This window comes from Lepidochelys kempii, chromosome 19 (genome assembly GCF_965140265.1).
Source record: "Lepidochelys kempii isolate rLepKem1 chromosome 19, rLepKem1.hap2, whole genome shotgun sequence".
NCBI lineage: Eukaryota > Metazoa > Chordata > Testudines > Cheloniidae > Lepidochelys > Lepidochelys kempii.
In genome coordinates, this window is record NC_133274.1 from 2,832,767 (window position 1) to 2,846,992 (window position 14,226).

General features: G+C 63.7%; 1 protein-coding gene across 3 annotated transcripts in view; it reads right to left on the bottom strand.

Annotated features, from left to right (window-relative positions):
- Nucleotides 1-4,995: 4,995 nt before the first annotated feature.
- The window catches only part of MAP7D1 (MAP7 domain containing 1), a 37,946-nt gene continuing 28,715 nt past the window's right edge, over nucleotides 4,996-14,226 (bottom strand). For 2 of the 3 annotated variants that reach the window (XM_073317556.1, XM_073317554.1), the window contains 12 exons: nucleotides 12,516-12,638; nucleotides 11,533-11,678; nucleotides 10,846-10,982; nucleotides 10,331-10,602; nucleotides 9,745-9,928; nucleotides 9,276-9,444; nucleotides 8,528-8,632; nucleotides 7,801-7,854; nucleotides 7,286-7,349; nucleotides 6,639-6,756; nucleotides 6,192-6,388; nucleotides 4,996-5,727 (listed from right to left, as the gene is read on the bottom strand). In XM_073317556.1, coding sequence (XP_073173657.1) covers nucleotides 5,717-5,727; nucleotides 6,192-6,388; nucleotides 6,639-6,756; nucleotides 7,286-7,349; nucleotides 7,801-7,854; nucleotides 8,528-8,632; nucleotides 9,276-9,444; nucleotides 9,745-9,928; nucleotides 10,331-10,602; nucleotides 10,846-10,982; nucleotides 11,533-11,678; nucleotides 12,516-12,638 — 1,580 coding nt within the window. In that variant the 3' untranslated portion in view covers nucleotides 4,996-5,716. The remainder of the gene's footprint in view (nucleotides 5,728-6,191; nucleotides 6,389-6,638; nucleotides 6,757-7,285; nucleotides 7,350-7,800; nucleotides 7,855-8,527; nucleotides 8,633-9,275; nucleotides 9,445-9,744; nucleotides 9,929-10,330; nucleotides 10,603-10,845; nucleotides 10,983-11,532; nucleotides 11,679-12,515; nucleotides 12,639-14,226) is intronic. The other variant, XM_073317555.1, reaches the window with a different exon arrangement.

The following is a 14,226-nucleotide window of genomic DNA, read 5'->3' on the forward strand; positions in this document are numbered from 1 at the left end:
CTCTCTCTAGAAGCCTTGTAGCTGGAAAGATTTGTGTGTTCACAGCAAGGCCCCGCTGCTGTCGCTACCGAGCCACTCCTAGCCCACACCTGATTCACAATGACTCTTTCCTTGTTGGCCTGCGCAGAGTCTTTATGGGCTAGAGATCAGAGCATAGGGCTCAGTTTGAGATTCTGCCATTAACTCACCATCTGGGCCTGGGCAAGACTCTTAATCTCTTTGTGCCTCAGGTTTCTTACCTGTCCAATGGGGCTAAGAATAACTTGCCTTCTTCAAGAGGGAAGGGCATGAGGCCGGATTCCTCTATGTGTGTACTGGGCTTCCAGCAGGGAAGGAGCTGAATGTTATTTCCTTTATTTGTGGTGAAGGGCAGCTGTGATGGTCCCATGGCAAATAACAAAACAAACAAAGGCCCAGCTCAGCTGATGCTGATTTCCAGCTGGAATCCAGTTGGTGCCTGCAATCTTTGAGGACCACAGAACCTGCTCAGCTGCCCCAGCGCTCTCTTTACAGACAGGCTCTTGTTCTCAGTGGAGTTTTACTGGGAGCTGACACCTGTTTCATTTATTTGCCCAGTTGAGTCTCAGGCCTTAGAATTCAGCCAATAAAAACCCAGCTACGTACACTTAGGACTCAGTCCTCAGCCAATGGAAAGTCTGGCACTGGCTGCAGTGGATTTGGGTTAGGCCCACTGGCACTATGCTGCCCAGCCTGCTTTGGAAAGATATTGCAGTACCCAGATAACTGCATCGCAGCCAGCTAACCAAGCACCACCTGTCCCCTTCCCTGGGTGGCTAGGGCAGCTGGGCCCTTCCTAGTGACAAGTGAACATGCAGGGGACTTGCAGGCAGAAGTAGAGGACAAGTTGTGGGAGAAGAGGGAAGATCCCTGGTTTGACTGTGAACCCTGCACTGCATCAGGTGCTGCTCCGCCCCCTGAAGCCAATGCATGGGCTGTTCCCCTCCCATCAGTCCACAGGGTCCCTCTGGGACTGGCACACGGACTGAGCCCTGCTATATACAAGTGGAAGGAAAATCTGGGGCTTTCCGCACTCACAGGCTTCTTGGAGCATTGCAGGGCTTGCCAGCATGGCCTGTGGGTTTTTCCACCTGCAGATGGTATCGTTTTAATTCCTCCTGCTGGAGGCCCATGATCCATCAACCTCAGGGCTGGATTGGTGACATGGTGCTAACTTAAGGCCTCTGATGTCTTTATGTGTGAATTTGTGATGGCAAGAACTCACCTCCCAGCCTCGACCCCAAGAGCCAACCTAACACCTGATGTGTCCTCTGTTGGAACAGATCTAACAGGACGTCTCAGGGGCATGACGGAGGGTTCTGAGGTACACACCATGGTTCAATTCCCTACTCTGCCACTGACTCCCTGTGTGACCCAGGGCAAGTCACCAGCCTCTCTGTGCCTCACTTCCCCAGCTATCTCCCAGCCCTTGTGTGTTGTTGATTTAAATTCTAAGCCCTTGGAGGCAGGGACTGCCTCTGTGTCTGTGCAGCTCCTGGCACAATGGGGCCTTGAACGCAGTTCGGCCTCTAAGTGCTACTGAAATACAATTAATAGTGAGTCATTTTTAGTTCCATTAAAAAGCATCACTCCTGGGTGTAAGGCAACCTGTGTGGCTGTGCTGGATGCAGCGCAAAGGTCTAATAAAATTCATGGTTTTGCTCCATGGCTGCAGTGGTGTTAACAGGCCACTTCACCGTGGCTGGTCCCTTCAAACATGTGTTAACTGCTCATGTGAACAATCTGGTCCACATTGGATCGAGCTGTGACACTCCGAGTTCCTTTCCCAGGCCTGAAGCAGAGCTCGCGGTAAGCTCAGAGCTCGTCTCTCTCACCCACAGAAGTTGGTCCAATAAAAGACATTCCCTGCCCCACCTTGCATCTAATAAAATCCGTGTTATGGGCCCGTGGCTCCTTCCCCACAGTTGCTGCTTGGGGGGTTGGGGGGGACAGGGGGAGTTCAGCTCTCTCTGCACTGTCCCAGTCTCTTCCTGGGAGCAGTAGTACTGGGAGAGGGACACCACTGCTCCTTACTCTGCCTCCAAGGTCCATGCTGGGAGGGTCCCCCGCCCCCCATCTGACCACCCTCCCTCCACGCGACCTTGTAAGGAATGATGGGGCCATTTGATCTGGACAGATACCGCAGCAGAGCAAAAACCGTTGAGATGGGAGGCCCAGCTGAGAGAGCAATGCTGATCCAGGTGCCGCAAAAGCCACAACAATCTCTGCTGGACACCTGGGGGGCCCTGTCAGGGCTCTGGAGCAGAGCTGCACCGGGGAGCACAGCAAAGCAGTGTTCTTGGGGTATGTCAGACAAGAGCTATGGGGAGCGTAGTGTCCCCACCTTGTCACTCAGCTGGTCACCTCCTGGCCTACCTAGACGTGGGAGAAGCATCCTGCACCACAGGGATAGGGGTGGGCATGCTCACGAGAGCGGGTTGTGTGACCCACAGCTTCATCGAGCCCACCAGCAAAGAGCACCCCACTGGGCCGGGGCAGGAACTCCCTCCCCTCAGGGCACCATTGAGGTCTATGACCCGCCACCTTCCATTCTGTTCTGGAGCCCTGGCCCTTTAAGAAACAACAATCTAGTGCTGAGAGGAGCCGACTTAGAATGTCCGATTCCAGCTGCCATCGCTGGAAACGGATCCCGGCTTCTGCTGGTTCTGAACCCCTTCCTAGGACCCCAAGGCTTTGCTTCGACCGGTTGGGCGCAGCCCTGGCACAGCCTGGCATTGCTTTTGAGCAGGAAACTGGGAACCAGGAGAGCTGGGCTCTGTGTTGACTTTGCCATGCTGTGTGACCGTGGACCCTCTCTGTGCCTCAGTTTCCCCATCTGTATAATGGGGGCACAGCCCTCTGAGCACTGTGAAAGGAAGAGTCTCGCTCTTCGGTTATTATTAGCAGCATTGCTGCTGTAGCGTTGGGCTACAGCCGGACCTGCCCTGGCTCTGCTCCTGGCATCGGCAGAGCCGGCACCATCACTGCCATGTTCCTGCTGCCTTCCAGCCTGATGCCACTTGGAAAGAATGCCCCCGGAGGCCCCTTTTCCACCCTTGCCAGGCTTTGTGGGTGGGTAGGGGAGGAAGCCAGCGAGAGCCATGTGCCAGGGCCAGGCATGCTGACCTTGGTATGCTGAGGGGGTCTGAAAATAGACCCCCAGGGTGTCATCGACATATTAGAAGGGAACAACAGCTGAGCAGCCAGCTAGAGGGAGGAGGGGAGTCCTGGGGGTGGGGTTAGGAAGTAGATTTAATGCTTTGAGGAATCTGTTCCTCCAAGGGAGCAGCGAGATCCTGGGTCCCCAGGGCTGGAGCCAGCCTGGCTGTCTTCACAGGCCGGGGTGGAAAGTATCCAGCAGCCCATCACAGAAACCTTCCCCAGCAGCGCAACCCTCCGCTCCTGTGATGGGGGATGAGCAGGCTCCCAGCCCAGGAGTCAACACTGGGCACTAACGACTGCTCCTCGGCATCTCAGCGATTAACACAACCCTCAGAAATCCTTTTCCCTGCTTGCATGTTACAGGCCTGGCAGCTAGCAACACAGGGCAGAGGCCAAAGGGGAGACCTTACCACAAATGGCTAAGAAAGGATCTGCCTTGCACTACTGTTATTAACTCATACCTGCGCTGTGGTAGCTTCTGGCCACTGGGCACTGCCTGGCCAGACCCCAAAGACACTGTCCTTGCCCTTACACTGTCAGCATTGCAGCAGGCAGCATAGGCATCTGGCTAGCCCAACGCCGACTGCTCTGCCAGTCCCAATCCCCCAAAGCACACCAAGCCAGGAGCGAGAGCAGGATGTCTACAATACATCCCCAACCACCGGGCTCACTGTGCTAGGACCAGTTTTCCCGATAATCAGAGACCTTCCATATAACAAACAGACCTTGCAGGTAAGAGGAAGTTCTGGATAGCAGAGGGATCCTAAGCCTGGCTGGGCTTTGCACACAGACACACTACGCTGTGGGTGGGCCCATAGCTATAGGGTATTAGTTCTTTACGACTGAGCGTTTATTACAAACAAACTCCAATCTCTCCCCACGTGGGCTGCAGGGGTAGAGGCAGGCGGTTGCTTATGGCATGGGGAGAAGTGCAAGCAACTTGTTCTTTATGGAAGGTTTGGGTTTTGTGAAACATTCAATATCAAAAACCCACTTGCCTCCCTTCTCCTCGATTTAAATCCTATGTTTACATTTTAAAGGGAAATTTGAAATATTAAATCCAGGTTTAGAGGCTTTCAGGTGGATGGAAAATTTCGGGAACATTTTTCAATAAAAGTGTTACGATCTAAAAAAAAAAAAGTTCACAAAACCAAACAGTTCGGTGAGTTGCGAATTCTGCAAACGGAAGCAGCTGCACAGGTCCCACAGGGGCTGGAAAATGGGCTCTGGGTGTGTGTCTCAGGTCCTGCTGGATGGAGCTCCAGGGTCCTGCTCTGCTCCTTTCTGGCACCTCCTGCGCTCAGTGGAGCTGCACCAGGGCTAGGGCTCAGTCTCCTGTAGCTAATCCTGGGGCCCCTGCCAGTGCTCCGGAGCGGAGCTGCACCAGGGAGTGCATTTTGGCAGCTGACTAGGAGAGAAGACAGGGCCTGCTGGGATCTCACGCCCCATCAGCGAGAATAAAGAGCACAAAGGTTGCTGCCATCTCCTGGACGGCAGCGGCGATGTAGCAGGAAAGCTCAGACCCTGCAGCACCATCTCTCACAGCTAGAAGATGAAAGAGCAAGGGGTGGCAGGCTGGGAAAGGCCAGGCTGACCCTTGGTTCCCTGCACTGGGCTCAGCGTGGCAGGGGGAGGCCGTGTGCATTTGGCTCCAGCTTCGGGTCCGAGGCGCTGACGTCACCGGCTGGAGACGGTAAGAGAATCCCGAGCCCTCCCTTCTGCCCACGCTGTCACCTCCCGGCCCAGAGCAGGAGGCAGAGACAGCGAGGGGCCAGGGCCGACCGGCGGGCTCCGCGCGCACACAGAGACGCGGAGGCGGGGCGGCTCTTCCGTTTTATTGTTCAGATGCATAACACTGTCACAATGGCACCGAGCGAGGCGGGCGCGGCCCCGGCAGCCCCCTCCCACACACACAGCACCGACACCCGCGCCCGTGGCGGCCCAGGAGAATAGCACGTCGTACGGGGGCAGTGGTCAGAGTGGCACCAAGCAGCTGGCTGGGCCCGGCTACAGGAGGTTAAATGAGCTCAAACCCTAGACCCCTGAACACAGCCGGCCAGTGCCAGCCTCCTGCGCCCTCCAAGCTTGCGGGATGGGCCCTGCCTTCTGCACAGAGAGAGATGGGCCTGGTGCTCATCCCTGATGTCACACGGAGCTTTATTTACATTATTCACATACACTGTCCCCAGCAAGTTAAATAACTACATTATTACATCACACGTTGGGGGGGGGCGGCACGGTGGGAACCGCTAGGAGGGGCAGGGGTGTCAGTCTGATAAGGTGCATGTTAAAAACGAACAAAAAGAGAAATCAAGAGTCCCTGGGGCTGGTGGGAGGGGGGCACGTCCCGGCCCCCTGCCCTGCCCGGTTCATCCTCTTCATGGGGCGGTAGGTGGGAGTGACGTGGTTTTTCGTCTGATAACAGCTATAGTTCTGTGAGAAAGTCCGGAATTGGCACTTCTCCTTGCCCCCGCACCATGGCAGCCACGGCGCAGGCCACCAGGGGGCGCTCTGCCCAGGGAGACGCATCTGCCCCTCACAGCACTTCTGTGGGGAGAGGGCGAGAGAAAGGGGGAGGCAGATTAGGCCAGCGTGGCTCACGGACACTGCCTGCCAGCCCGGCCAGCGGGCAGAGCTGTGCCCGCCCTGGGGCTCCGCGCACAGCATCCGGCGGCCGTGGCCGCACTGGCAGGGGGTGACCCCGCAGGACGTCCCAGGACAGAAGGGGCCACGGTGGCAGGAGGAGGGGACGGCCCCTGTGCTGCCCAGGTTTTCTACAGGCTGATGCTGTCGCTCTGCCAGGATCTGCTCCAGGGCCAAGCTGAGCCTCTTCCCCCAAACCCTGCTTGGGCCACCCCCAACCCCACCCTGCTGGGGCTCTATCCCTCCCCACTGAGCCCCACACCCCCCTCCCCCGCTGGGCCCATGCAGAGGATCCATGAAGGGTGGGCGCGAGCTCCGGCAAGAGCGGGCTGGCTGGGGCCGGGTGGGTGAGCAGGGGAAGCTCCTACCTGTGACCTGGGGGGGCTTGACGACGGCCGCCTTGAGGAAGGGCTCCTTGTCCCCGAAGGGGATGATGGGGTCGACGCTGCCGCTGTGCGGAGAGAGCTCCAGCACGCCCTGGCCCACCTCCTTGCCGGGAAAGCCGTTCTCGTGCTTGCCAGGCTGCACACCATTCACCAGGGGCGCTGCGTCCTTGCTGGGGGGGCTGTGAGGGGAAATGGGGGGGCTGCAGTGAGCCCAGAAGGGGGGTGCACAAAGCCCAGCCCCCAACCCCCTCACTCCAACCCTCACAGGCTGCAGAGCTGCAGCTCCCCCTGGCCCCAGGGCTGGGGGTTCCCAGCAGCCCCCTGCATGGTCCCAGCTCCCCCCGGCCCCGGAGCAGGGTGCTCCCAGCCGCCCCCGGCGTGGTCCCAGCTCCCTCTGCCCTGCCCGGTGCCTCCCCCCAGGGCAGATACCTTTGCTGCGGCCCCTCAGGGACAGGGTCCATCCGCACACCCTGGCTCTCTGTGCCGGGTGTCTCTGACTCAGGGAACTCCTCTTCCTTCGCCAACGGCCCTGTTCGCTTCCCACAGCCTGGGGACCGGAGCAGAGATGGGTCAGTCCCCCCCGGCCTGGACCCCAGGAGGGGTGGGATGCTCAGGCCCAGCAGGGTAGGGTTGTGGGACAGTGTGGGGTGGGCATCCCACACAGACCTGGCCAGGGAGACCTGGTGTGTGCCATTTGTGGGTCTGGGCTGCATGTCTCACAGGGCCAGTGGGGCGGGCTGGGCCATGGGAGGGCCCTGCATGATTGGCCTCGTGTGTACGGGTCTGGGGCGTGGAGGGGTGGGATGCCTGGGCTCAGAGGGGTGGTGTAGTGGGGTGTGCTGCCCAGGCCCGGATGAGGGAGGTGGGGGTGTGCCACTCGGGGCCCAGAGGGGCGGGGTGGGGATGGAGAGGGGTGTGCCCCAGAGGGGCAGGGGTATGCGGCCCGGAGGGGCAGGGACGGAGCAAAGGGGGGTGTGGCCTGGAAGGGCGGGGTGGGGGGTGGGCTGGGGCCGGGGCTCTCCCATGCAAGCCTGGTGTGGGGAGCAGCTTTGCAAGGCCCCAGGCTCGGCGTTTACCTGGGCTGGTGTCAGCCTCCCGTTTGGCTTCTTTCCCATTCACCATTTTCTTCTCTTCCTTCTTCTGCAGAGGGAGAGGAGCGCACTGAGCTGTGTCCCAAGGCCCAGCGGAGGGGCCAGGACAGGCCTGGGCTGGCAGCCACTGGGACCCCTGCCGCCGGGACCCCATGCTGAGGGGGAGCAGGCATAGCCAGGGGAGAGACCCCAACCCCTCCAGGCCCATCCCAGAGGCTGCTGGGATGTGGGGCAGCCTGCTAGCCCCCATGGGGGCAGTGACCTCCACAGCCCTGGCCCCTGCCCACTCACCACCTCCGGCAGCCCTAGCCCAGCAGGGTTGGGCACAGAGGTCAGGCATGCGGCATCCCAGGGTCTCACCGAAGAACCAGGAGGGGCTGGGCCCAGAACCTCCCCCCCGGCCCATCACCGCGTGGCATGGCCACCACCAGGGCCTCCGGATGGGCAGCCCCACGTGCAGCTGGGCTGCTCGCTGGCACGCCGCACCCACAGGTACCCACCTTTGCATCGGCCGCGTCTGACTTGCGCGTCCTCTTCATGATCTCTTCCAGCCGCTGCGGAGAGAGAAGGTGGGTCAGTCCCAGAGCCCTCGCCTGGCACCCCCCACTCTGCCCAGCTGGGCTCGGGGCTCCACAGGACGATGGGTCCAACCTTGCTTGGCTGACCCAATGTGGGCTTCAGGGGCAGACACCCCTGGGGAAAGCGCTGGAAGCTGCCCCCCTCACACCTGGTCTCCGGGGCACAGGGGCTGTGAGCCGGCAGCTCACTGAGCGCTTCCCCAGAGTCCCAGCTGCCATCGGTGCAGCGCCCGGGCACCACCCTCTGCACTGTGCTGCTCCCCGTCCCCAGGGCTCTGCCTTGCCCTACCGCCCCTGCACCACTGCTCCCCTTTCCCCCTCCCCAACTCCGCCTGGACCAGCTCAGCCTCCTGGGCTCCACCCCTGCACCCTGACACGGCCCCACCCCACTTCCTCACCTCACCCCCACCTTCCCCTGCTCTCCGCCCCGACCCTGCCCCACTTCCCCACCCCCAGCTTCCCTTGCTCTCTGCCCCCACCCTGCCCCACTCTCCCCGCCCCACTTCCCCACCCCACCCCCATCTTCCCCTGCTCTCTGCCCCCACCCTGCCCCACTTCCCCTGCTCTCTGCCCCACCCAGCCCCACTTCCCCTGCAATGCACCCCGCCACCCTCCTGTGCACCCCACCCCACCCCTCCTCCCCGCTCACCTTCTTCCTTTCCAGCCGCTCCTGCTCCTCCCTCTGGAAATGCTTCTCCCGTTCCAGCCGCTGCCTCTCGGCCTCCTCACGGGCCCGCGCCTCCGCCTCCTCTCTCTGCAGGACACGCGGGAGCCAGCCCCCAGGGTCAGCACACAGGCAAGGGCCCTGCCCCGCCAGGAGGGGCCGTTTCCCACCGCTGGGCCTCGCCAGCCAGCACCCCGGGGAGGCGGAGCGAGTGTCCAGAGGAGGTCCCCCGCACCCCGCCCTGTGTGCATAGCCCGGGCACAGCTCTGGCCCTGCCGGGGACGGCACAGGGTAACACAGCCGGGAGCCAGGCCCAGGCTGGGCCAGCGGGGGGTGCGGGTTGGGAGTGAGGGGCACCGGCAGTGCTGTGGGGGGAGTGCAGGCGGGAACGGCGGGGGGGCCAGCACTGGAGGCTTGTGGGGGCAGCTGGGGCACAGCCTGGCACAGCCCCCTGCCGGGGAAGAACCAGGTGTCGCCAGCTGCTGCGTGGGAATTCCAGGCCACTAGTGCTTCTCTCCACCACTAGGTGGCAGGGCAGGTACGTGGCTCCCTCCCACATGGGGGCGGGGGGGGTGTCTGTGCCCAGGGCCCGGACCTTGTGTCACCCCCGCCCTGCCCACCCCACGTGCCGCCCTGTGCCCATCCTGCCCCTCCCCGTCCCTCCCCTCCTCTCGCCCCCCATCCTCCCCCACGCCCCACGTGCCCACCCCCCGCCCCACTCTGCCACCTGCACCTGCTTCTGCAGCCGCTCCATCTCCTCCTGCTCGGCTCGGGCCCGCTCCTCGGCCTGGCGCTCCTCGGCCTGGCGCTCCTCAGCCTGGCGCTCCTCCTGCTGCCGCATCTGCGCCTCCTCCCGCCGGCGGGCCTCGGCCTCCCGCCGGGCCTGCGCCTCCCTCTGGCGCCTACGGCACACGGCACCTCAGTCCCCCTGCCCCGCCGACCGCCGCGAGCTGCCCGGCCTGCGAGACGGTGGAGGCTTCCCAAGGCAGCCGGATGGGGCACAGGGCGGGGCTGCTCCAGGGTCTGCCCCTGCGGACAGTCAGCGCCCCCAAGTGCCAAGCTCCAAAGGCCCCTCTGAGGCCCGCTGCGGGGTATCGGGGCCCCTGGCAGTGGGGTGAGCGCTGCCTCCCCATCCCTGGGCACGGCGGGGGGCCCCAGCAGGCACAGAGGAGCCCCCCGCCCTGCGGGGCTGAGCCACTGACCTCTCCTGCTCCTCCTGCTCCCGGCGCTCCTGCCCCTCACGCTCCCGCTGCTCGCGGGCTTGCCGGCGTTTCTCTGTCAGGAGCCGGGCTGCCTCTTCCCGGTCTGTGGTGCCCGCCGTGGGTTTGCCCGAAGGCGTGGCAGGAGCCGGCGTAGGGCTGGGGGTGCCGGCGGGGGCAGCAGTACCTGCAGAACGCACAGTGTCACGAACAAATTCATCACACCCACTTCCTCCGCAGGGAGAGAACCCAGGCGTCCTGCGCCCACGCCCCCTGCTCTACACCACTAGACCCCACGCCCCTCACAGAGCGGGAATAGAACCCAGGAGTCCTGGCTCTCCCTCCCTCCCTCCCCAGGGCCAGCGATAGAACCCAGGGGTCCTGGCTCCCAGCACCCTCCTCCAACCCACTAGTCCTGCCATTCCCAAGCAGGGAGGCGTGAAGCTGTTTGATGCAGGAAGAACCGCGCTCACACCCGAGCGCTGGAAGCAGATGCCCGCTGGCTCGGGGCCCCTTTCCCACCTGACCCTGCGAGGGGCCGGCGGGGGTTCTGGGAGATGGGGCTGGATCAGGGTGCGTGTTCTCAGACCTGGGGGCTGCTCAGCGGGCCCAGGAGTCTTGGGGGTGTCAGGCGGGGCCGGGGAGGCCGCTCCCCTCTCCTCTTCCTCCTCCTTCCTCTCACGCGCCTTCAGCTGGCTCTCGCGCTCCTTGCGCTCCTCCTTGGCCCTGGGCCGCCCCTTGCGGGAGGTGTGGGCGCTGCGGGGCAGTGGGGGCTTGTGGGGAGAGCCGAGGCCTGGGCTGGGGGAAGCCGGCCGGTGGCTGGGGGTGGCAGGCGATGAGGGCCGGTTCCTTGGCCCCGGGCTGTGAACGAAGAGGAACAAAGTAGTAAGGTGAACCGCGGATGCCCCCACCCTGAGCCTGCCCACTGCGCCGTGGCCCTGCAGTTGGCACCACCGCAGCTTGAAGCAGTGGCCAAGGGCCCTGCAGAGCCCCCCGGTCTGGGCCCAGGCAGGCCGCATCCCAGCATCGCTGGCAGGGCCCCATGGCTCTCGGCTAGTCGGCTGTGGAGTGGCTAACAGTGCTCAGGCCGAGGCAGCTCCTGACCTGCTGTCCACGGCGGGCCGGGGGAATCTGGGCTGGCTGCTGGGCAGGGGCTGGTGCTTCTTGAGGCCCCGCTCACGAGACAGGGCGCTCCGCTCCTTGGCGTTCTCCCGCTCCTTGTCCTTCTTCTCCTTCTTCTTCTGTGCGGGGGAGGAGAGAAATCAGAGCCCAGGAGCAGGGAGAATGATAACGAGGGGCTGGCGACCTGCCAGCTCCTTGCGAGATGGGGCCAAGGCTGGGGGCACACGAATCTCTCACAGTCCCCTGGCTGTCACCCCCTGGTACAGAGGGGAAACCGAGGCACAGAGATCTGCCCAGGGTCTGGGAGCAGCTCAGGACTGGGCTGTTTCTATGGGGCACAGCCCGAATGCCAGCTCTGAGACCCCCCAGGGGCAAGGCCTGCTCTGCAGGGGACACTAAGGGCTGGCCAGGCCCTCGAGGGCTGGTCGGGTCTGGCTGGTGGGTGGCAGGCAGCAGCAGCGATGTGATCTGTTCCTGCTGGGTTTGCTGTCTGGCCAGCGCCCATCACGGGCTGGCTGCAGCGGGGTCCTGCCCGACAAACCACCCCATCCCCCAGACACGAGGGGGCAGAGCCCGGGGCCCAGGGGAGCCAGGCGCTGGAGATGCGCTTGGTTCCCGCGCAGGGCTGCGCTTAGGGAGAGCTGTGTTCGGGGACAGGGCAGCACTCACAGGCGAGGACTCGGCTCTCCGGCGCGGCGTCACGTCCGGGCTGCTGGCCACCGCCCTGCGGCACTCCCAGCAGCGACGCTGCATGCGGTGGTTGTTGCAGGGGCTGAGGGGGCTGGTGGAGGCAGAGCGGGGGCACACCGGCACCGCTGGGGGCAGAGAGCACACACGGTCAGGCTGGCCGCCCTGGCAGGGGCAGGGATCATCAGACAACAGGCTGCAGGGCTGTTCCTCCAGAGGAGTGGGGGGACCCCAGCATGTGGAGGTCTCCAGAGGAACAGAGGCCTGGGGACAGACTGGGCTGAGACCACTAGCCCCCTGCCACACAGCGTTAGCGCCCAGGGCACCCTGGTGTGGTGACTGGGGGCGGGGAGCCAGACCCTTGGGGGATAATCCCCAGCCATGCAAAGCCGAGAGGCACAAACCCAACAGAGCAGAGACCCTGCCAGGCCCAGCCCCAGGGGCCAGCGAGTGAGCGACCGGCCCCGGCCCATGGTCTCCAGAGCAGATTTCAAGGGCTGGGTCACCAGAAAGGAGCTGTCGGGTGCAGACGTGCCCAGGACAGTACAAGGCGGGGTGGGAGGGGGGCAGTAGGAGAGAAGAGGCAGGTTACCATAAGGCCACACTGTCCCCCCAGCAGGGAACCAGGGCACAGGCGCCCAGAGACCCAGCATCCTCCAGAGACACCCAGCTGCCCTCCCCTGTCAGTGTGCCCTTCCCCGGGGTCCAGGTACTGCTCTGCAGGGCCCAGGATCCCAGCAGAAGCCACTTCCCGCCCCAAAACGCACTGTCTGCTCCCGCATCCCACCCCCAAGCTTGGAGAACCAAGGCCGGCTGGCTGCATCTCTGACCTCAGCTTGTCACGGACTGAGTCACCAGGCGCCTCCTTGGACAAGGTCTCGTGCTGCCCAGCCCCTGCCCAGCCCTATGGCTTTGGCTTTTCCTTGCTCCACGCGCCCCCGGCTGCCCCGCGGGGTGCAGCTTACCCTGCTCCTTGCCAGTGCCGGCCAGCGTCACAGCACTTCTGCTGCGGGCCAGGAAGGAGAGGGTGGGCGTCATGAGCCGGTCCACGATGCTGCTCTCCCAGGGGCTCAGCTGCAAGCTCCGGTCTGGCAAAGAAATAAGAGTTTCGGGGAGGGGGACCTTAGCACCTCTCCAGGCCCAGGTGCGCCCCCACCCTCAGGCCCTGGGTCCATGCTGGCACCAGCTGGCTAAACACTCACCCCTCCCCCACCATCTCCATTCCCAGGCCTCCTTGCTGCCAGCCCGTTCAACGCCTCAGTGACACCCCAAGCCCTCCGCCTACCCAAGCCCACGGAGAGCGCCCCGAGTGACGGCGGGCCTGGGTTAGGGCCCCGGTGCCCCCGGACGCCTGCCAGCGCCCCCCCGGTAGCAGTCCCACCTGCAAGACCTTTGGAGAGGCTCAGCTGGGCAGAGCCCTTTCCAGCAGCCCCCTCCCTAGGGCTGCTCTCCCCCACCCCAGCCTGTGGGCCCTGCTTGAGCCACTCTCCCGGTGGGCATCCCACAGAGCCCACACGGCATGGGAAGGGATGGGAGCCCGGCAGGCCTGCAGTTCCTTATCCACCGGGGTGCAGGGGGAATCGCCCTGCAGGGGCCAGGGCAACATGCCGCCAGCTTGGGCAAGGAGCCTCCAGGCCCTGCCTGTCCACTGCAGAGGCGCCCTCTCGCGCAGCCCGGTCTCAGCAGAGGGCCAAGGACTGAGCCAAGCATGAAGCCTTCTCTCCTGCTGCTCTGAGGCCCCTCCAGGGCAGGACTGGGATAGCTCACTCTGCTGCTGCCCAGGTTGCCCCCAGCCAGCACCTTCCCCAGCCTGGCACTCGCCTCGGGGAAGCCCCAGTGAAATCGGGGCCAGACGGGCAGACCAATGTACACAGTAAGAGGAGACCAGCCGGCAACGGTGCAGCAGGATGACAACGGGATAGGCACTGCCCATGCCAGCTCCCCAGAGCTGGGCAGGGCACTCATCCCCAAGGCCTCTGCACACCGTGGTGGCCAGCTCTGGGCCTAGACCCATGGCTTGCATCACTCCAGCTGTGGGGGAAGGGGGCACTGGCTTTGGCATCCCCATGGACCCTGGGCCCAGCTCAGCCCCCGGACGGCGAACACCTGCTCAGCCACGCGGGCCGACGCTCCGAGTGCGACGACTCCACAGGGCTGACACCGCAGCTCCAGGACCATGTGCTGCCCTTGGCAGTCTCCCCCTACCCACCCCCATTTTGGGCCCTGCTGGGATCCATCTGTCCCTTCACTGCAACCCCCACCCCGAAAACAGCCTCAGCCACGAGCCAGCACCCCTCCTGGGAATCCCTCTCATGGGGGGGAGCAAAGACCCTCCAGGCCAGGTCGGGTGAACTGGGGACACGAGTGACAAAGGGGGGCACCAGACAAGGACCGCCAACACCGAGTTCTCCAGCCCTTCCCCTGGCACCACGCCTGGCTAACACAGCCCCATGGCTCCTGGGGGTCAGGCCCTGGGCTCAGACCATCACACTCCTGGAGACAGGAAGTCCTGAACTCAGGGGTCAGCTGTAACCCTGTCCCACTGAGCCCCGAGACCCAGACCCCCGCCCTCATGTGCCCTGGGGTTTAGCAGGCTGCAGCACCTGCTGCTTGGGCCCTGACCCACAGGCCTGGAGGGCAGCTCAGCCCCTGGCACAGAGCTCTGCAGCCTGCCCG